Source organism: Lytechinus variegatus, chromosome 19 (assembly GCF_018143015.1).
Source record: "Lytechinus variegatus isolate NC3 chromosome 19, Lvar_3.0, whole genome shotgun sequence".
Taxonomy (NCBI): Eukaryota; Metazoa; Echinodermata; class Echinoidea; order Temnopleuroida; family Toxopneustidae; genus Lytechinus; species Lytechinus variegatus.
Window position 1 is genome coordinate 17,025,001 of NC_054758.1, and position 22,072 is coordinate 17,047,072.

The 22,072-nt window shown below is 36.6% G+C and overlaps 1 protein-coding gene across 1 annotated transcript in view; it reads left to right on the forward strand.

The window, feature by feature from the left end:
• Positions 1-22,072, forward strand: part of LOC121406313 (diacylglycerol lipase-alpha-like) — a 114,619-nt gene that overhangs the window by 58,884 nt on the left and 33,663 nt on the right. Inside the window, exons 3-4 of the mRNA XM_041597326.1 lie at positions 3,137-3,238; positions 9,126-9,288. Of these exons, the coding sequence (XP_041453260.1) occupies positions 3,137-3,238; positions 9,126-9,288 (265 nt within the window). The remainder of the gene's footprint in view (positions 1-3,136; positions 3,239-9,125; positions 9,289-22,072) is intronic.

Consider the following 22,072-nt stretch of genomic DNA (forward strand, 5'->3'; position numbering starts at 1 on the left):
ATTGATATGAATAGAGCAACTGTAGGGCTGAGTGAGAGAAAAAAATGGCAATTTGCAAAATTAAAAAAATCTGATCCCGGAGATGATTGTTGAATAGAGGGACTGCAAAGATTATGTTTCCTTAGCCTTGAGGTTGATTCCTTATCAGTCATGTAATCAATAGGATTGAGAAGACTAGTAGCGTTTCAGTTTCACTAATACCTTGTTCACACTGTGACTCGGTCAAGGGTTTGACATGAGACCCGCACTCAACACTGCAATCTTATGTCATTAAAACGGATCATTTTGATTCATGTTGAACACTTCTTTTTTTGTCCACCAAATTGCTATTGTTGTCCTTTGGCTAGGCGTTAATCCACCCTTTGCCACTATCGACCCAGGTGCGAAATTGGTAAGCGGTAGGATGTGAAAGATATTGTATGTTTGAATTTGTGAGCACCATAATGAGGCTGCGATGAATGCAAGAAATGCTCCCCAGGGAGTGGAAATTGTGCATTTTTCATGCGGGATTGAAATGATACCAATGACCAGGGTAATAGTGTGCTGTAACGCGCGTTGAGACGTTCTAGGAAAAGTGCTATTTAAAAATTTGGCTATCATTATTATTATTTGTTTATTGTTAATATCTTGTTCACACTGTGACTCAGCTCAAGGGTTTGAAATGAGACCTGCACTTAACACTGCAATTTTAAGTCATTGAAACGGATCATTTTGATTCATGTTGAACACTTCCTTTTTTATCTGCCAAAATTGCAACTGTCAATCTGCATGATGTGTAGGTCATGTGGAAGCATTGTGGTGCAGCGGTTCTGACTCTCGCCTTATAATCAGAGGGTCATGTGTTTGAATCCCACCACTGCCTAGCGTCATCCTTTGGCAAGGCATCAATCCACAATATGCCACTCTCCACCCAGGTGTTAAATGGGTACCCAGTAGGATGTGAAAGTTAATGTGATTAGTTTGGCACATTTGCACCGATAAATAGTTGCCTGGCCAGGATACTCCCGGGGAGTAGAGATGGTGCACTTTATGTGTGGAGCAGTGATGGATCCTATGTCCGGGGTAATAGTAATTACAATGTAAAACTCTTAGAAACCAACATACATGTATGAATCGCTTTATGAATGTAACATGGATACGTTTCCTAATTTTTATTTTTATTGGATGATTGTATCCTATTTATCTGTCCATTGTAAAATATGTATATTTCTTTTTATCATTGCAGGGCCTCTTTGTAAATCAGTTCTATAACTAAAAGGGCTACCCTGCGTAAATAAAACTGAAATAAATAAACTGTTTTTATTTATTATTATTGTTATTTTAATTTGTTCTTGTGCAAACAAGTTGATGCTTTGAAGACATATCTTTGATGATAATTATGAACAACATTCATGTAGTCATGTTGTAAATCTGTAAAAACATTCAAACAGACTCCCGCAATATGTCACATATTGTTCACACAGTAGCTGGAAAAGATAGGTGGTTAGTTCAGATTTGAAGGTCTCAATGTTGTTAAAATTTCAGAGTTGGATTGAAAGAGAATTTCAAAGACGAGCAAGTGGAGCAACTTTCAAGAAAGCTCTATTTCTGTATGTTTTTTGGCTAGGTACTGGGCACCTTTTATTACATCAAAAGTCACAACTGAAAATTGGTTTTCCAGTTACTTTGCAACATCCAGAATATTACTATTCCCGTTAAAGTCTGTGAATGCAAGACTAGCTAGGGATAATGATCATCTGGGTTTGTTTTGACAAGACTATGCTTTGATGGTATCATGTCAATGCTGATTAGCCGAACGCATCCAACCTGTTCACGCATCTTCATTGATTTGCCCCCTCTTCCCCGTGAACAGCATACCAATTAGCTTCTGTTGAGGATCTAGTTGTAATGCCGCAACCCGTTGTGAAATAAGACTTTCATTACGATTGATATGTGATATACTTCAACTTTATAAAATTACTCTATTTATTGTGTTGGCCAAAGATATTGCTTTAGCTTGCCTGAATATATGATTATCTTTGTCCTTATGGTATTTCATATTCATTATTTTGTTCATTTTCAATTTAATACACTGGTTTATATGATCAGAAAATTGTGGTTTATAGATTTAGGCAATCAGTATGAGGTCTGTTTTGTTCCATTTTACCATTTTTAATGTTTTTTAAGCTACAATTATTGATATTATTTCACCCTCTCTGCATGTGTGTGTGTGTGTGTGCTTTCCTTTTTTTAAATTTTCAGATAACAGTTTTTATATAAATGTATTAATGATTCGAGCTGATTATTGATTTAAGAAGGGGAAATTGAGTATTATAGCTTCAGGGAGGGGGGAGAATGTGTAAGAAAATAGATAAAGCAAAGAGAGAGAGAGAACTTAAAAGAAGCATATATCCCTTGATTGTTAAACCTTTTGTCAGTGATTTGTATGAGTAGTGATCAAGCATCGAAGCTTTAGAGTCTGAAATTTGAGACTAGATAACAAAGTCAATTCACCTGCACCCTTCATTAAATTTTCAGCATATTGGTCACCGGGGTAATATTGTTATTTGTAGAGTTTCCAAGTCTGAAAGAGCATCTATTGTCAAGCCGAATTGAATTGATTGTTTCTGGCAGTAGGAGGAATTTATACATCTTTTGATTTTGATACATTTGGCTTTAAGGGGGGGGGGGGTGAGATTTAGGAAAACTACACTGCAAAACATACGTGATAAAGGTACACCGGCATTGTCCACAACTCAACCCATGCTGTAAAATGATTGAATCTTATATGCATTATATATGATGTATTCGATGTGGCATGTGCCATGGAACCCCCCCCCAAAAAAAAAATGGCCTAAAATGAGAGAAAAAGAAAAAAATGGGATGAAATAGATATATAATACTCCATATTTGAGCAAAATTTGTCTAAAAATTAGATTTTATCTTTAAAAAGGTCAAAACTTCTACTTGCTCACAAGCTTTATTTGTAAATTTTGCCTAATGTGCCATGTCCGGCCCCCTTAATTTGTCTTGCCCATTACACTATTGTTGTGTGGATATTTATAAAGTTTTGAAAAACCTTGAATCAGGTTTTCCTTTCTTGATTCTTTACCGATATGATACTAACATTTAATTTGAATATTTTGTTTCTTTACAGCTTTAATAGGAGTCAGTTTAGTATGGTCCATACTCAGTATACGATGGCTCGCTCTGTCTTACTCAGCCTGCACTCTGCATTATATCAAACAAACAGTATTAGGTAAGTATGCTTATTTCGAACATATACAGCACATCTTCTAATATGCTTTTCACACTGCACTTTTTGTCCTAAATTGTTGGGGCTAAGGGGGGGGGGGGTCTTAGCCCCACCAATTTCCCGGGGTTAAGCTTAGCCCACTTCGTTTTCACACTACGTTTTAGCAAAGTGGGCTAGCATGGTAAATAGTACGGTACTATCTGGCCCTGCAAAAAAGCAGGGTTAGCCGGCTTATTGTGGTGCTAGCACCACAATTGCGGTGCTAAGAGATGCAGTGTGAAAACGAAACAGGGCTTAGGAAAGTGGGGCTAAGCATTAGCCAATCACAGAAGTCAAATTGCACGTTAATCACGCTCTGTATGGTAAAATCATCAATATTCATGAGCTGAGGGATAGTCCGGGGTTAAGGCATTAACCACGGTTGAGCAGATAGTATGGGGTTAAGAAAGACAGTGTGAATCGAAAAAAAGATAGTATGGGGTTAAGGAAATGCATTGTGAAAAGCATATTAGTGCCATCTTAAAGGGGAAGTTCACCATGAAGAAAAGTATGTTGGAAAAAAAGCAGAAGGTTTGAGGAAAAACCATTAATGATTAAGGAATTTATTGAATTTAATTTTTGGATTTTTGACATCATAAACAAGCATCTGCCCCATAAGCTATGTAATATGAAATGCAAAAATATTTGTTTAATGGTTTGTGATGACTTATTTTTGTTTTCTTTTTAGGAACGAGTGAAAAATGATTTGTCTATTGATATACTGAATGTACAGTAAAAACCATTTTCAATATTCTGAGAAAATTACATTTCATTGACTTTTTACCATTCGATATGTAAGAAAGCTGCTTGCATATGATGTCACAAATAACTTTCATATTTTTTAAATGATTTTTCTCAAATCTTCGGCATTATTTTTTTATTACCTTTTCTGCTATTTTTACAATGTTTTACTTCCCCTTTAAAAGAATCAAGGGTGTTTCACTAAGAATTAAGTAAGACTTATGGGGCATTGCAAGAAGCTTGCGATTAATTGCAAGTCTATTTTCAGTGCCTAAATCATTCACATCTCTTGTAATCAATTTGTGATTGATTGCTAAACTGTTTCATGCAACAAGGAATGTCATCCGATTTGGTATAGCTAAAATTGATCTATTGATTATCGAATTACAGCATCTTGCAACACCCCCTTAGAGTAATTTTCAAATACCGACTTGCAAATGATACGTAATCGCAACCATGCGTTCTCTTGGCATGATTTGACAAATGCATGCAGTGATGCCTTCTATGTACGGCTTGAAACTGGGAATATGAGTGCAACTGTAAGTCGCACTTAAATCTTTGTGAAACACCACCACCCCCCTCCCGGTGATTTTTCATTTTCTCATCCCATTTGATCCATACTCTGTGATAGGCCTATTTGGGTGTTAAAAACTAACACCGGATACTGTCCCCAGAGGACCGCATCCTCAGGTGCTAAAATTACACACTAGAGATTGAACAAAACACCAGAGTGTTAACGATCCATACTTTGTAATAAATGGAGTGTTAAATTTGTCACCAGTTGGGTCTCTAGAGGACCACATTCTAGGGTGCTGAAATTACACCCTAGAGATTGAACAAAACACCAAAGAGTGTTAATGTAAACGATCCATACATTGTAATAAATGGAGTGTTAAATTTGACACTATTTGGGGTCCCTAGAGGACCACATCCTAAGGTGCTAAAGTTACGCTTTCTAGATTAAACATAGAGTGTAAAAGTATCAACCAAAGGTGTTGTGATAACAAACTTAGATGTTGAACCAACACCAAAACTTAACACCAGAGTAAAATGAAGGATGTGATGGTAGTCAATCTACACCACTGTTACTGTGCATAAGTTACATTGCACATTATTATAAAAAAAATTATATTAACCATAATAAACACAAAAACAAGGGATAACATAACAATATGCTCTACGGACATGGAAAAAGAAGTTAATACATTATATATATTTTTTTTGGGGGGGGGTTGTTTTAAAATCTGATAAGTAAAAGATAAAAATAAGCCTACCCTAAAGGAAATGAACTTAATTAAGGTGCATTATGGTAGCATTATCAGGACTGCCGTTTTTCATTAATTTCAGGGTAGCGTCATTAAGGTTCCGCTTTGAACATAATGTGCTTCCAACCTGATTACATGTTGTATTATGCAGTCTTTAATTTGATTCATTTACAAAATTGCCTGCTAGTGGATCAGAGGCGTAGATAATATCATGTGCCTTCGAGAAGAGGATATGCTGGCGAATAAAGAATGCTGTTTAATGAACAGTAGGGTTCCCTGCACTTTTATAACTAGAAGGGGGTACATCTTTTCTTTATCCTTGTCCTTTCACTAATTTGATTTTTGATAGGCTTAGGGCCACTTGCGGATCCAGTGGGGCACAGCCGGTCCGTGCCCCCCCCCCTTTTGAGAAGCAAAATTTATTATTATGTGAAAATGTTGTTAACACAGATTTTTTTTCTCTTCCTGTCAAATTTTTTTCGGGGGCAAAATATCCTTAATTGTCTCACCTGCGAAGCAAAGTGAGACTATAGGCGCCGCTTTTCCGACGGCGGCGGCGTCAACATCAAATCTTAACCTGAGGTTAAGTTTTTGAAATGACATCATAACTTAGAAAGTATATGGACCTAGTTCATGAAACTTGGCCATAAGGTTAATCAAGTATTACTGAACATCCTATTAGAGTTTCATGTCACATGACCAAGGTCAAAGGTCATTTAGGGTCAATGAACTTAGACCATGTTGGAGGAATCAACATCGAAATCTTAACCTGTGGTTAAGTTTTTGAAATGTCATCATAACTTAGAAAATATATGGACCTAGTTCATGAAACTTGGACATAAGGTTAATCAAGTATCACCGAACATTCTGCATGAGTTTCATGTCACATGACCAAGGTCAAAGGTCATTTAGGGTCAATGAACTTTGGCCGAATTGTGGATATCTGTTGAATTCCCATCATAACTTTGAAAGTTTATGGATCTGATTCATGAAACTTGGACATAATAGTAATCAAGCATCACTCAAAATTTTGTGCAAGTTTCAGGTCTCATGATTAAGGTCAAAGGTCATTTAGGGTCAATGAACTTTGGCCGAATCGGGGGTATCTGTTGAATTACCATCATAACTTTGAAAGTTTATTGGTCTAGTTCATTAAACTTGGACATTAGAGTAATCAAGTATCACTGAACATCCTGTGCACGTTTCAGGTCACATGACCAAGGTCAAAGGTCAATGAACTTTGGCCGTGTTGGGGTTTTTTGTTGAATAACCATCATATCTCTGTAAGTTTATTGGTCTAGTTCATAAAAAGTGGACATAAGAGTAACCATGTATCACTGAACATCTTGTGCGAGTATAGAGTAGTATTCAAAGTCAGCACTGCTGCTACATTGAACCGCGTGATGCAGGTGAGACGGCCAGAGGCATTCCACTTGTTTTTGGTTAACTACTTCTTTTTTTTGCTTGTCAAAGGAAAAATGTGCCCCCCTTCTTTTGGAAAATTCTGGATCCGCCCCTGCTCAGGGCTGTTTTGCCCCCAGAATGCTTTTAAAAAGCCCTGAAAATTATAAAAGAATGAGCCTTGGAAAATCCCTATAGATTCATGTCAATGTTAAACTTTAAAGCTTATCCAATGTAGTAGATTTAGGCAGTTCAAGGTTTCGAAAAGTACATGTAGCCCCCAAAAGTGATTTTTTTGTTTTGCCTGACCTGAAAGTGACTTTCTAATTACACTTACAGTCAGATCTTGTACAGATCACACAAGGGAGACAAGAAAGGTGGTCTTTATTACCAGATGGTTTTCTTTATGGGCAGGTTCGTTTACTACATGTTCCAAGCAAGAAAATTATCAAAGAGAAATGGCAATTGTGATCTTTGTAGATGATACAGAGGATTGCTGAAGTGGGTTTGACTGTAAAAAACCGAGATCAAAAGAAATATTATTTGAAAGGTGTTCTAATAGTGAAAGTCTTATAGTCTCGCCTTATAATCAAAAGGTCGTGAGTTCGAATCCCACCATGGCCTAGCGTCCTGTGGCAAGGCGTCAATCCCCAATTTGCCACTTTCCAACCAGGTGTTAAATGGGTACCAGTAGGATGGGAAGGCCTATGTAGTATGCCTAGCAATTGAGTCTTGGAACTCTTGTTGGAATGCTCCCCAGGGAGTGGAGAAGGTGCATACATTGTATGCGGGCATGCAAGGATCCGATGACCAGGGTAATATATCTGTAAAGCGCTTAGAGACGTTCCGTATCAAAGATTGGTCAGAAATATATCCAAATTGTTAACAATATGCTTTGGGTCATTATTGAATTAACCAACCAGTGCCAAAATGGGATTTCTTGCATAAACAGTGGTTGCCTTTTTAGAGGGTTGTTACCATGGCAACTAAACTTTGAGGAATCAAATTTCATCCCACTATAGCAATTCATCTCTTCCAATCAGTGCTGAACTGGTACCTCATACTTTTTTCTCTGTGTTCTTTTTTCAGAGAGTGAGGAGGAGGGGGGGGGGTGTTTGGTTGGTTGGTTGAGAGAAAATTTTCTATAAGGACTGATCGGAGCCTACACGATGATCTTACCAAATTATTGAATTAAAAAAATGTCCGATGTCTGGATGGGAAATAGCTCAAAATATTAAGTTGAAGCAAACAAAAGTGTAGTGAATGTGATTGGGGGCGTAATGAATATGCCATTAGGTGTAACCCGGTTTAAGACCCGACATACTTTCATAGGATAGAATTTTCACTTTATCTTCACAATGTGAATGGGGTCTGCTACCAATTGACTTGTAGCACAGATTAAAGTCTGATGTGGGAAGTATGCGGAGGCGCCACCGAATACAAAAGTGTAATGAATGAGATTGGAGGTGTAATGAATATGCCATTAGATGTAATCTGGTTTAAGACCTGACACACTTTCATAGGAAAGGATTTTCACCATTATCTTTACAATGTGAAAGGGGTCTGCTACCAATTGACTTGTAGCACAGATTAAAGTCTGATGTGGGATGTATGCGGAGGCGCCACCAAGTACAATGTGTAATGAATTTGATTGGAGGCGTAATGAATATGCCATTAGGTGTAACCCAGTTTACAGGTACAAGACCCGACACACTTTAATGGGAAAGGATTTTCACTCTTAAAGGGATACCCAACCTGGGGCCTGTAACACAAAACTTAGCAATGATCGTAGAACATTTTTTCTATGATGGATTCCATGGACTATAATGTGCAATCGGTCGTAAAAATCAAGCATATGATCAATCACTAACCTTTGTGTTATGGGACCCTGGATATTATTTGGATCTAGTTTACAGGAGATTCGTTTTCCACCAACTTACGGAGGGGGGGGGGTCAAATTTGTGATAATACTTCTTGTAACACTTTTTTTTGGGGGTGTCAGTATTCTTATAGGGAAAGTGCTTCCAGAAAGGGTGATATTATATTTAACTTCTTTTGGGGGCTTGTCTGAAAAATTCAACCATCCTGACAAGATTTTCCAAGTATTATTTGCCACTAGAGATTTCCTTCACGCAACTTAGTGCTGGGGCAGAATTTTTACAGATACCACACAATGTTACATTCATGAATTATTTATAAATGTAACATTTAATAGTTTTTACTATTAGATTCTAAGAAAAGTATGATTTCAAGCATAATAAGAGTTTTAAAAATATAGATATTGGTATACTATAATGCTCCACCATCATTTTGATGTTCTCTTGATTTAATGTCTACCTCTCCTTTTTACTTATATGGTGTTCGTCAAAATATGTCATCTTTTATTTTAGGAATTTACTTTTAATCTTATTCACAATTCTTTCTTTCTTTTTTCTTTCTCACAGGCCTTATTATATTCCATTTTATAGTACTTCTAGCCCTCTGTGTTCTAACGTGGTGTGTGTGGGATGGAGTGGGGAAGAGCTTCGTCAAATTAAAAAAGACAGAGAAGGAGAAAAACATCAAAAGAACGGCGAGCAGGGTCGAGAGAAACGAACAGAGGGAGCTGTAAGTATAATGATGATATTACTCTTCATCTTGGGCAATAGTAAGTAATATGCGCACAACCATACCTTTGGAACAGTTCTAACATGCCTGAGGCATAGCTGAGGGCATTTGGACTGTTGCAAAGGTAAGAAGTGTGGATAATTTTTCTCATGCCCAAGCGAAATGATGTGCATTATTTGTTTTATAAGATGGTGATGTGGATCCATATTTGATAAACCATCGTCATCTCAAAACCATGACCGGTCATTATACTTTACCATTGACTGCTCACTGTCAGTCATTAGTAAATTTACTCTTGGTCAAATAAATGACCAAAAGTTAATGTGCATATGCATCCAATAGTATCATTAGGAATTGTCATCTCATGAAATGATAATGATAATATTTTACTTTTGTAAGTAGCGGTTTTTCACATTCGAACAACATCTCTTTGAACTTAAGATATAATATATATTATCAACCCTGTCATTTGATTGTTGCTTCCCCCATACTGTGTATGCACAATCTCCAATCACTGTTGAGTATACCAGCGAGGAACCCTCTATAGCTAATCCAACAATATTGATGTTCACATCCTACTGGGTACCCATTCAACACCTGGGTAGAGAGTGGCCAAGTGTGAATTGATGCCTTGATGACAAAGGGTGTTTGCGTCTTGAAGGGATTTGAACTCATGACCCTCTGATTCACAAGCACATTGTCTCTTTTTTAACAATCTCTTTTTTCAGAATATGTTTAACACACTTTTTTATTTTTTTTTATTGTATTGTATACTATTTTCTTTAAAGTCTTTTAAAATCATTACTTTTTCTTTCATGTTATGGTTTCATTACTTATTGTTCTTGTATGTGCTATTTTGCTCATTATTTAGGTCTATATTTTTATTCACATTTACTACATTTTCGGAGCAATAGTAACCATCTTTTTGTGAAAAGATGCACAAAAAACTATGTTCATATCTACTTCTGATGTGTGTCTCAATTTCTCAAATATTTTTTTTATCGAACCCTGATTCGTCAAATGCTTAAACATTATCTCATAACGGCTCTTATCATTAAACACGTGCATACGATTCTACACAGATTGTTACAATCATGATCTTTTCAAGAAAATAAAGAATTCAATGTAGTTACTAGTTTTATATTTTCCGCTGATCAATTTTGCAGATATGTGTGAAAAGAACCGTCTATTCCAATGTAATTTCACAGGCATAATACATGCATAATACCAGGTGAAAGTTGCCAAAACCATATTTCAATTTCGTATAATATATACACATCATGGATAAGTCATTTTAAGTTCACGATACCCCTCATACCTCATTAACGAAAGCTATTTTGAGACATTTTTTGTATATACATTAGGGATGTAATAATATGATCTGTGTAGTAAAGTAACCTGACGACCACATTCCACAACACAGTAAGTGGTCCGTGTGGTTTACCACGTGAACACAGCATGATGCGCGCTGCTATGATGTGGTGAGCCATGGACTTGACTGTTAAAGTTCTGATCAACATTTTCTTTGAATTAAACAGGAAATGTTTTAATACTATTGTGTCAAAACCAAAAAAAAAGCATTTTGAGAAGCAGTATGATTAGAAAATCAAATTTTGTGGCTGCCGTAGATGTAGCACAAAGAATTGTCTTCTTTGACTTGAAAGCAGGTGCTTTATTTTGAGATAAAGAGAGTTTGGATCAGGGGAGCGTTTCATGAAAGGACTTGTCGGACGTTTTATCCGACAAGTCCCATTTTATCTGACAGTTACTATAGTAACAGTGCCTCTCAGCCAATCAGAATCAAGGAAAGATGTCAGATCTGACAACCTGTCAGATAAAAATGTTGATGAAACGCTCCCCTGGACTAGAAATCTCATCACACTATAGCTGGAACTTTTAGCAAAAATGTGATTTCGGTCAAGATTTGAAATACATGAATTTGGCTCTGTCTATAGTGCTTGGGAGGAAAGTATAATTTGAATTGAATTGAACTGAATTGAATTTATTACCAAATATTACTGTCAGGTACAGTTTCATGGAATAGTACAAATGTGTTACATTATAAACAAAACATTTGGTAATTGAAGTTAACATAATAGGAAGATGCTAATCAAGATTAGGCCTAAATGATGTCATTATCATAGTTTAAAAAATGATTTAAATAAATCTCAATATTGAACATCAAATTCAGCACTAATACTACTTATTACTGATGCAGACGATTGCGATTGTTTTAGTGAACATATTGACATTATTTACAAGGAAAAATATCTTAATTATTCCCAAAAATTTTTACACACAGAATTATTTGTTTTCAGGCAGTATTTACCATACCAAATTGGGTATGATCACTTTGCATTTCTGAACATGTTTGTTTCCTTTTTTATCCCAGAAGATAGAATTTCCCCCTAATTTGGTCATATCTCTTCAGAACAATACATATATTTCAGTCATTTGATGATATGGAAAGAGAAAATTGCTTTGGAGGAATCAAAATCTCAGAGTTTACTACAATGACAGAACAAAATCTTTAGATATGCCATTTTATTGACTGTTCACAATGAAATTCCTAACCCTGAACCCAGTTTTCCTTGGAAATGAGCTCAAAATTAAATTGCCCTTTTTATCTTTATTTTCTTTTATTCATCCCCCCCCCCCTTAGTTTAAAAGTAGACTTTCAGTTGAGCTGTTTAACAAGGGTATTGAAATATATTTTATTAACCCGTCAATTTCTGCTAATAACGTGGACCACATCTACCCGATCTGGAAGTTTAAAACCAATTATCTTCTCTACATGGAACCCCCGCTGGTCTTTGGACTCGATGACATTTTAATAGGGGCATCAGAACTGGCTATTAATATTTTTATGGTCTTGACTGAACACTGACCCAAGCTGTGAATTTTTATTCTCCTTTTATCAATGGTCATGATACACACAATGGGTGATTTGGAAACCATTTTATTTTGCACCACTTTGTATCAAACAAAAGCAAAAATGCAAAAATTCCAATTAAGTGCTTACCAAATTATTCCATTTCATTCCATTCAAGAACATGGAAAAATTCTTGGGCATTCACTTTATTCCCTTAAGGCATTCTTTTTAAACTTTGAGCATATTTTTGTGGCCCCAGTTGTTGTCCTCCCCCTAGCCCAAATTGTAAAAAGAATTGCATTAAAATGTAAGTTCACCCTGAAGAAAACTTTGTTGTAAAAATTTCTGAAAAAAAACAATAAAAAAAGATTGGTGAAGGTTGAGGAAAATCCATTAAAGATTAAGGAAATTGTTAGAATTTTAAATTTGGGATTTGTGACATCATAAATGAGTAGCTGCCCCATATATTACGTAATATGAAATGCATAAATTTCAATATTTTAATGGTGAGTAGTGATTAGTGACTTATTTTCGTTTACTCTGTAGGAATGGGTGTAACATGATTCGTCTATTGATATAAATGTATATTTGAAATTCGTGCTTGATTTGTTAGTTGCAATTAAATACAGATCTTCGAGTGGACCTTTAATGAGGAAAATTAAATTGCCCTGTTTTTTATTTGGAAGTAATCTCTAAGAATATGCTCATTTCTTTATGATCATTCGTAAATAGTTTGTATGTCACATGTCACCATAAAACCACTACACTCCTCTTTTTTCACCATGGAAACCTTCAGAAGTTACATTCATTTTCTTTCCACTTCAAATCTATTACAATCATCAAAATCTTTAATAAATAAAACCAGAAAACAGAATGAGAAGGCTTTCATGTTTGCTTGCTAGAATTGTTTGAATTCTGTCTTCAAATTTGCCCTCGGCCATTGAGGATTATGAGCTTCTATTCAAGATCGTCTTTATGAACCTGTCACTGAAGAAAAAATCAAAGCAATGATCACAATGATGTCAATATGGCTTCCAGATGTCAGTTCACATTAGAAAAGCAATATATATCGGATATTTTCTTGACCTTTCTTAAATGTTGGTTTAAGGGTAGGGTATTGAGTCGTGCGGTTTTCTCTCTTAAGGATAAAAACATTGAATGCATTTTTTAAACAGAAGCTGCTGAATAAAGCAAAAGAATTAACTGTATGTGGAAATAAAATGAATGGATTGGCTGTTAAGATACTGGACGCGTAGTCTATTTGATACGTTAAAAAAGTTGTTTTTTACTTTGTATTTTTATTTAGTAAAAGTATTTTTACTTAGAAATTGGTCAGATGAGATAAGATAAGCCAATTTTGATATTCATTTCATAAATTTTACCTTTAATTAAGACACATCTCAAGGAGACATAATAGGTAAAATAACTTGGAAACGTTATATGCAGGTAGGGATGATTTGTGCAGTTTTCCTAAGATTTCATAATAATAATAATAATAATAATAATAATAATTATAATGATAATGATAATGATAATAATAATGATAATAATAACAATGATAATGATAATATTGTACATTTACTGCACTTGATACTTGGAATCATACTATTACCCTGGCCGTAGCTGAGCCGCCATAAAGGCACTTAAACGTCAAGGAATAGATCCTACCAGGTACCCATTCACCTCACCTGGGTCGAGTGCAGCACAATGTGGGTAAATTTCTTGCTGAAGGAAAACATGCCATGGCTGGGATTTGAACCCACGACCCTCTGATTGAAAGACAATAGTCGTAACCACAAGACCACGACCTCAGGCATAATTATAAAGTAGGGTTTTTGGTGCAACACGACAATTGTGCATTATTAAGCAACAGCATTGTGACATCACAATGGGTTCTTCATAAGAATTTTTTGCTAACATTTTTGCTTACAGAAGTCAAATGCAATAAAGTGTTGGATCCAATACTGGCCCGCTTTGTATCGGTAATCACGTCCTACCACTCTCCCTTAATTATCACTAGACATCTTCATCCATGGATGACGGATTTGGTCCTGTTTATCCGATCATCAATGTCAATATTCATTGAGCAAAGGCCATTTTATTTGCATGATCAACCGCCCATGATGATAGGCTACATGCAGGTTTAATTGACCGTTGATGTCCTAATCTAGTAGGTTGGTTCACACGAGATTGTCATATTTTAAGTTTAATTATGATACAGGTTCAGTCAACTGTTGAATAATCTTTTTGCTTGGTTCACAGGAGACTCATATTTTAAGTTTGAAATATGATTCAGGTGTAATTGACCGTTGATGTTGTAATCTTGTAGCTTGGTTCACACGAGGCTACTTTATTTTAAGTTTTGATATGATACAGGTTCAATTGACCTTTGATGTCGTAATCGAGTAGCTTGGTTCACACGATGCTACTGTAAAGTCTGATACAGGTTGAAACAATGATTATTTCTTCTCTGAACAAGTGGAATGAGCATTGTTTTACACTATATGATTTAGTCTAGTTTGTTTTATTGTCAAATCTATAAAAAATTAAATATTGTATAATTCAAACAATAAAAATGAAAGAAATAGTTAGTGACATCATCGACTGTCTCATTTGAGTTGTGCATATCACTGTTTTGTAAAAATTAAGCAAAACTTGAAAATGTCTCAACTTTCTTATTTCACATACGATTTTGATGAAATTATCAGTGTTTTGCCAGTTTATTCAAATCAACATTTTTCTGGGGTGGACTCGGCCTTTAAGATTTATCTCGTCATTCCTGTGTTGCAAGAAACATCTAATGCCCTTTTTACACAGGATTTTCTTAACCCCGGACTATCGCTAACCCCGTACTATCCTTAATCCCGTACTATTTTTTTTCCTTTTCACACATGCCAAATTGTTATTGCTAACCCCGGATAAGGAATGCTTGCTTTTTACTCACGAAACTCGCTAGTGGTTTTTGTCGATCATTCGTAGTACAAGTGCTTCACTCGTACACTTTTTACACACGCTACAATTTCCTTAACCCGTACTATAGGTGGGGCCAAATTGCCATTTAGCCCCACCTATAGTACGGGGTTAAGCTTAGCCCACTTTCGTTTTACACATGCGATCTTAACCCCGTACTATTGCTCTTAGCACCGCAATTGGTGGGATAACCCTGCTTTTTTGCAGGGCCAAATAATCCCGTACTATAGGTGGGGTTAGCCCACTTTGCAAAAACGCTGTGTAAAACGAAAGTGGGCTAAGCTTAACCCCGTACTATAGGTGGGGCTAAATTGCCATTTAGCCCCACCAATAGTACGGGGTTAAGGAAATTTTAGCCTGTCAAAAAACGTATAATTGAGAAAGTGGTATCCCCTCTGGAATTTAGATGCTCATCATGGCATTTGGAATTAATTGTATTCTGGGTAAACATCCTGTATTATCAGGCGTAATTGGCGCCCACTTCCAAATGCAGGCCACTTAGATCTACAGTGATTCAGTCCATTTAGATAAATTGAGGTCATTATTTGTCTTTAGAATTAAAATTGGCATTGAGGGAAATTTGTATTGACATTGAAAGCGTTTTGTTCCATTTCAGGGGGGTGGTTCACACGTGTCATGTAAGCACTAGGTGGTTGTTGCATTAGGGTGGGAATCTTTCAGTTAACATACTTTAAAGAAATCAAATATACAAGTTGCAGCCCCTCCCCTAAAGAATAACGGTGTGTTCAATGTCAGTTTCCAAATGTAAATGGCAACATGAATCATGACTGAAAATGTGATTACAAAACACTGCTATGATGAGAAACAAAGGGTGTAAAAGTAAATGTCTTTCAAATCATGATTGGGAGAAAAATTTAAACATTGATAAAGGTGCGTTTTTTTAATACGATCAGCTTAGATTGAGGGAAATTTTTATTGACATTGAAAGTGTTTTGTTCCATTTCAGGCGGGTTGTTCACACGTGTCATGTAAGCACTGTGGTGATTGTTGCATTAGGGTGGGAATCTTTAAAGGGGAAGTTCACCCTGAAGAAAACTTTATTGTAAAAATAGCAGAAAAAATAGTAAAAAATATTGGTGAAGGTTTGAGGAAAATCCGTTAAAGAGTAAGAAAGTTATTAGAGTTCAAAATTTTGGATTTGTGACGTCATAAACGAGCAGCTGCCCCATGTGTTATGTAATATAAAATGTATGAATTTCAAATTTTGTATGGTTCCTGATAACTTATTTTTGTTTGCTTTTCATGATCGGGTGTGAAATGATTTGTGTATTGATGTACAAAAGTTACAGTGAAAACCATTTTCAATTTTCTGAGAAAATGACATTTCATTGATTTTTTACCATTAGCTATGTAGGGGTGCTGCTCGCATATGACGTCACAAATCAAATAATTGAAATTCTAATAACTTTTTAATTATTTGATAAATTTTTCTCAAACCTTCAGCAATACTTTTTATTTTTTCTGCTATTTTTACAATAAACTTTTTGTCAGGGTGAACTTCATCTTTCAGTTAATATACTTTAAAGAAATCAAATATACAAGTTGCAGCCCCTCCCCTAAAGAATAACGGTGTGTTCAATGTCAGTTTCCAAATGTAAATGGCAACATGAATCATGACTGAAAATGTGATTACAAAACACTGCTATGATGAGAAACAAAGGGTGTAAAAGTAAACGTCTTTCAAATCATGATTGGGAGAAAAATTTAAACATTGATAAAGGTGTGTTTTTTAATTCGATCTGGGGGGTGTTTCACAAAGATTTAAGTATGACTAAAGTCGCACTTAAATGTCGACGCGTACTTGATATGCAACGCGCGATCTTATTGATAGATACGCAGTAGTGCGCGTCCCCATGACACGATCTGACCAATGCAGTCAATCCTTTCATATCGTACGCAAATCAGTATTTAAGTGTGACTCTAAGTCATACTTAAATCTTTGTGAAACACCCCCCAGCTCAGATTTTACAACCTTCAGCATCGTGAATGCGACATTTATGATTGAATACAACATTTATGATTGAATACAATTTAGTTATGAAACGCCTTTAATATTTACTCTCGCAGTGGAAGCCTACACAAGCAGGTACTAGAATTGACCTTTTTTGTGATGGGTCAAACTACACACTAAAGTTGCGCTAACGAAAGCAGGATATTTTAAAGGCGATCAACAAAATAATCAGCTGTATATTTTCGACACTGAACAGTGCACCGCTGATCGTGTTTGTGTTCCGTGCTTTGTAATTGAGTTCTCAATTGTGATTCATGTTGTTATTTAAAACCTTAAATTTTACAATTAACATTGAACACATAATACAAATGAGCAGTCAAATGGCTAACATCCTTGAATAAAAAAAACCCTCCTGATAATGCACATTCTTCAATTAAAAACTTACTCTAAATCGATTTTTGATCATATATTACTTCTTATTTGTTATCATATTTCTTTTCTTAAGCTACCTGAGCATCTTTAACAATGGATATTTTGAGATTCATGAATATTGTCATTATAAGTGATGAGAAAAACATTTTTAAACAATCATGAAACTTTTTGTTATGCTTTACTGTGAGGTTGCAAGATTCATCAGATCTTTCATATTTCATCATGTCATTACTCCTGTGCAATGAATAATTATCCTAAATAATTATAATTCTAATAGTCATTATTGATATAAAATGATAGTTAATGTCATTAATAAGCACAAAATCCATTCTACTGAGTACTCAAGGTATAATGAAACAAAGAAAAATTATATGATACAAGACAAGACTGAAAGACCGTTAACTAGTGTCATTACAATGACTCTAAAAACTTGTCTCAAATTTATCTTGATAATGGTTGAGAAACCACCAATTTATATCTGATTTAAGGATCTATAATGACATGTCATGCCAGTAAAGCACTAATGAAGTCCAGGATAAGACCAATAAATCTAAAAACTTAGTACAAACGAACATTGCAAAGGCCAGATTGCCAGCAAGAGAGAGGATATATATTCTGGTATCAAAAGGTGGTTTCAGACCACCTCAAAGTTTGTCATTTCCACTTATTTTGGCAGTGTGAAAGCAAATTATATAGTCTCTAAAAAAGAAAATACCCACTAAATATTAGTTACTTGTCAAAATTACAAGAATTTTTTCGTGAGGATATCTACAAGGTCGCAGGTATTTTGGCATTTGTTCGCGGGCGCCGTGGGTGGCTACTGAGCTAGCGATTTTGAATCTCTCTTGCTTGCTTATCACACCATACTGCGCATGCTTGTAACTTCAGGAACTTATCCCGACGGGTAAGTTTCAGGGCGTTGATGATGTGGGAATAATTAACAGGTATTTTTCAGCCTAAAAAATTCTTGTAATTTAACAGGGATTCTTGTGATCAAGGCGGTTTGAAATCACCTTAAGTGGCATTTGAAAGATTTTGTTAGGCAAGGACAGCTAGCTAGTGGTGCCGAAAAGTTACTGGCCCGACAGCAATTTTTACACGTCTGGGACCGTCGGACCAGTGCCAGTGTCGTGCACTGTGTTATCCATATTGTGTTCTAGCACTAAAGGCTCGTCTGAGAAAGCTTTCCATATAATTGATTAAAAGCTACAGATTTGTATCTGTGTTAAGTACTTGTAATGGGATGTCATGGGAAGGAGTAAATGAGGCTGTTCTCACTACGTTCCTAAAACTAGTTTACTGGAAACTAGTTTAGTGGAAACTAGTTTAACGCGTAGTGAGAACGGTCAAAGCGGTCTTGGAAGCGATCTTCCAAACCAGTTTGGAAAACCACCTCGCGATGTAGTTTTCAAGATCGCTTTGCCTCGTTAAACTGGTTAAGTGAGGACACAACCGTTCTTCGGGAAGCGATCTTCGCACATTTTGAGCGCGCTACTCCACACGACAGGTGTAGAATGCCTATGCTGCGGTTTCGAATTTCGCGCGAAACGTGTCACCCCACTGAGAGCGTTTCCATAGCAACAAGAGCGCTTTACATGAAGTGATTTTGAAAACTACTTTCGTGTGATCAAGTGGGAACGCTAGCAAAGCGATCTTCCAAAGTGGTTTCCTGAATCGGTTTCCAGAAAACTAGTTTTAGAAAGCGTAATGAGAACGGCCTCTATGAAGGTCAAGATCAAACCATTAGATGTACAAAATCAGGTCAACATATATCACAAAGACCAGTTAGCCAGTGAGAGAGAGAGATCTAAGACCCCATTCTCACTCTACTTTCTAAAATACTGGAAACCGGTTCAGGAAACCAGTTTGGAAGATTGCTTTGCTCGCGTTCCCACCCGATCACCGCAGAGTGGTTTTCAAAACCACTTCAAAATAAGTGGTCTTCTTGCTACGGGAATGTTCTCAGTGGGGTGACTAGGTTTGGGTGAGATTTGAATTAGCAGCGTAGACATTCTACTCAGTGTGTGGAGTAGCGAGCTCAAAATGTGCGAAAGTCGCTTCCTGAAGAATGGTTGTGTCTCACTCTTCACTTAGGCTTAAACCAGGGGGTGTTTCACAAAGATTTAAGTATGACTTAAGTCGCACTTAAATGCCAACGTGTACAAGATATGCAACGCGCGATCTTATTGATAGATAGCATTAGTGCGCGTCTTCTTGAGACGATCTGACCAATGCGGTCAAGCCTTTCATACCGTACTCAACCCGGCATTTAAGTGCGACTCTAAGTCATACTTAAATCTTTGTGAAACACCCCCCAGTTTAACGAGTAAAAGCAATCTTGGAAATTGTATCGCGAGGTGGTTTTCCGAACCGGTTTGGAAGATTGCTTCCATGACCACTTCGACCATTCTTATTACACGTTAAACCAGTTTCCACTTAACTAGTTTCCAGGAATCTAGTTTTAGAAAGGTAATGAGAACAGGGTCTAACAGTAGATTGAAGAGGCATTTTGGAGAATGCATTTTGTTAGTGAGGGACAGCTATGTATGTGGAATCTTTCTGATCAAAGAAAAGTTTGAATTAATGGACTTTTTTTAAACACATCCTTGCACAAGCATATGAACGTGTTCTGATATTTATTGTCATTATTTTATAATCAATATAGCAATCAAAGACACGTCTGAAACCTTTCGTATTAACGGATTAGAAGCAATTAATCTTTTATCAAAGTTAAGTACTTGTAATGAAATGTCATGACGAAGGACTAATGAAGTCCAAGATTGAACCAGTATGTCTATGAGGTAGTTCAACAAATATCGCAATACTAGTTAGCCAGTGAGAGAGAGAGAGAGAAAGAGAGTGCTATTCTGGGAATAGAAGGGATAATTGGAGACTTCATTAGTGAGGACACCGGTGCGTGAGCGTTGTGATCAAAGAAAAGATTTTCTCCAGGATTTGGAAATTCAAAACATTGTTAACATAGCTCAACTCTTTGTCAGATCAGAACGTTCTGGCACAACTGTTGGGGGTGGGGGTTACATGTACGATGGATAATGCATTGCCTGAAACGCATTTTGTCATTGTTATTCATAAAACCTGGTCATAAAACCAGGTTTTATAATTTCATGAACCCTTCAATTTCATCTTATGATTCTTAAGTAATTTGTGGTAATACCTGCATCTTAATCAAAGCTTAGTGTGAGGGAGTCCCCCCCCCTTGTCATCCTGGCAAAATAAGTTGGAAATGTGTGTCCTATTTGCCCCCAAATCATCCTGAATCTCGGTAGACCCTAAAGGAGCTGATTTAGCATGAGAAAATAAAGGTCTGCATGGCCAGATCTGTAATCATTTGATCATGAATCTTAATTCCAAGATTTCAAGAAATCCTTTTTGTTTTTAACAATGGTAAATAATCATATGCATTACAATCAATCACTAAGCGTTATGGATCCTGGTCATGTGCAAAGGTGATGGAACTAGAGAGATCGCTGAAGCAAAGTACTTTGTCACACCTTAACGTGGTCCATTCAATCAGAGCACCCAGTTTCTCCATGTCAGTGATACCTCAACACCATGTTAATTGATTGCTATGTGAAGAGTTAATGGGGTGGGAGCGTGGTTAAATGGGTGGAAAACGGATGGGATGGATTTCATGTGCATCTAGCTTTCGTCGGTGAATGAACTATTCTTGCATACACGTATTGGATTTCGGGAAGCGTATCATTCATGAACCTGCTTTGTGTTTACTTCGCAACCAAATATCTAAAAGACGGCAAAATTTGATTTTATTTTGATTTTTAATTTCTGATGGAGTTCACTAACTTTTTAGCACCTCTGTAGCTGTACATACAGCCGACAACAAGAAATGCCTGCAACTTCGCATCTTTGAGAGGGAAAAGCCTGTTATTAGATCGCCGAACACCTTGCAGTTATGTAAATAACATGCTTGATGATGTAGGTCTAGTCGTCCTTGGATATTTTACCCAGACGTGCTGGTACCCTCTTAAAAATGAAAGGATGGAAAGGGGTAAATCACCCTTTGAAAGTGCAGAGGAGTGACATTAGGTTAAATAATGAGAACTTTTTTAGGCTAAGAAATACACATTAATTATTCCTACATTCACACCGCCCCGAAACAAACCATTTGGGATAAGTTCCTGAAGTTACGAGCATGCGCAGTATGGTCTGATCAGCAGGCAGGGCGCGAGATTCAAAATCACTAGCTCAGCAGCCACCCATGGCGCCCGCCCCCCTCCCACGCACCGAACTACAAGCTGGGCTAATTCCCCTACAGAAATTTCCAAGCTTGCGGGAAGCGTGCAACTAGCTTGCGCAAGCTTGCGGCATGCTAGTAACTAGCATGAGGCTAGCTTAATAAGCGTGTAATATGTGTGCAGAGTAATAGTTAAGCGATCTTTTAGCGAGCAGGGACTGTTCACTAGCATGCACTCGCTTATTAAGCGAGCGCCCTGCTAGTCGCATGCTAGTTACTAGCAAGCGGCACGCTTAAATTTCTGTAAGTTCCTGTAAATTGCTTT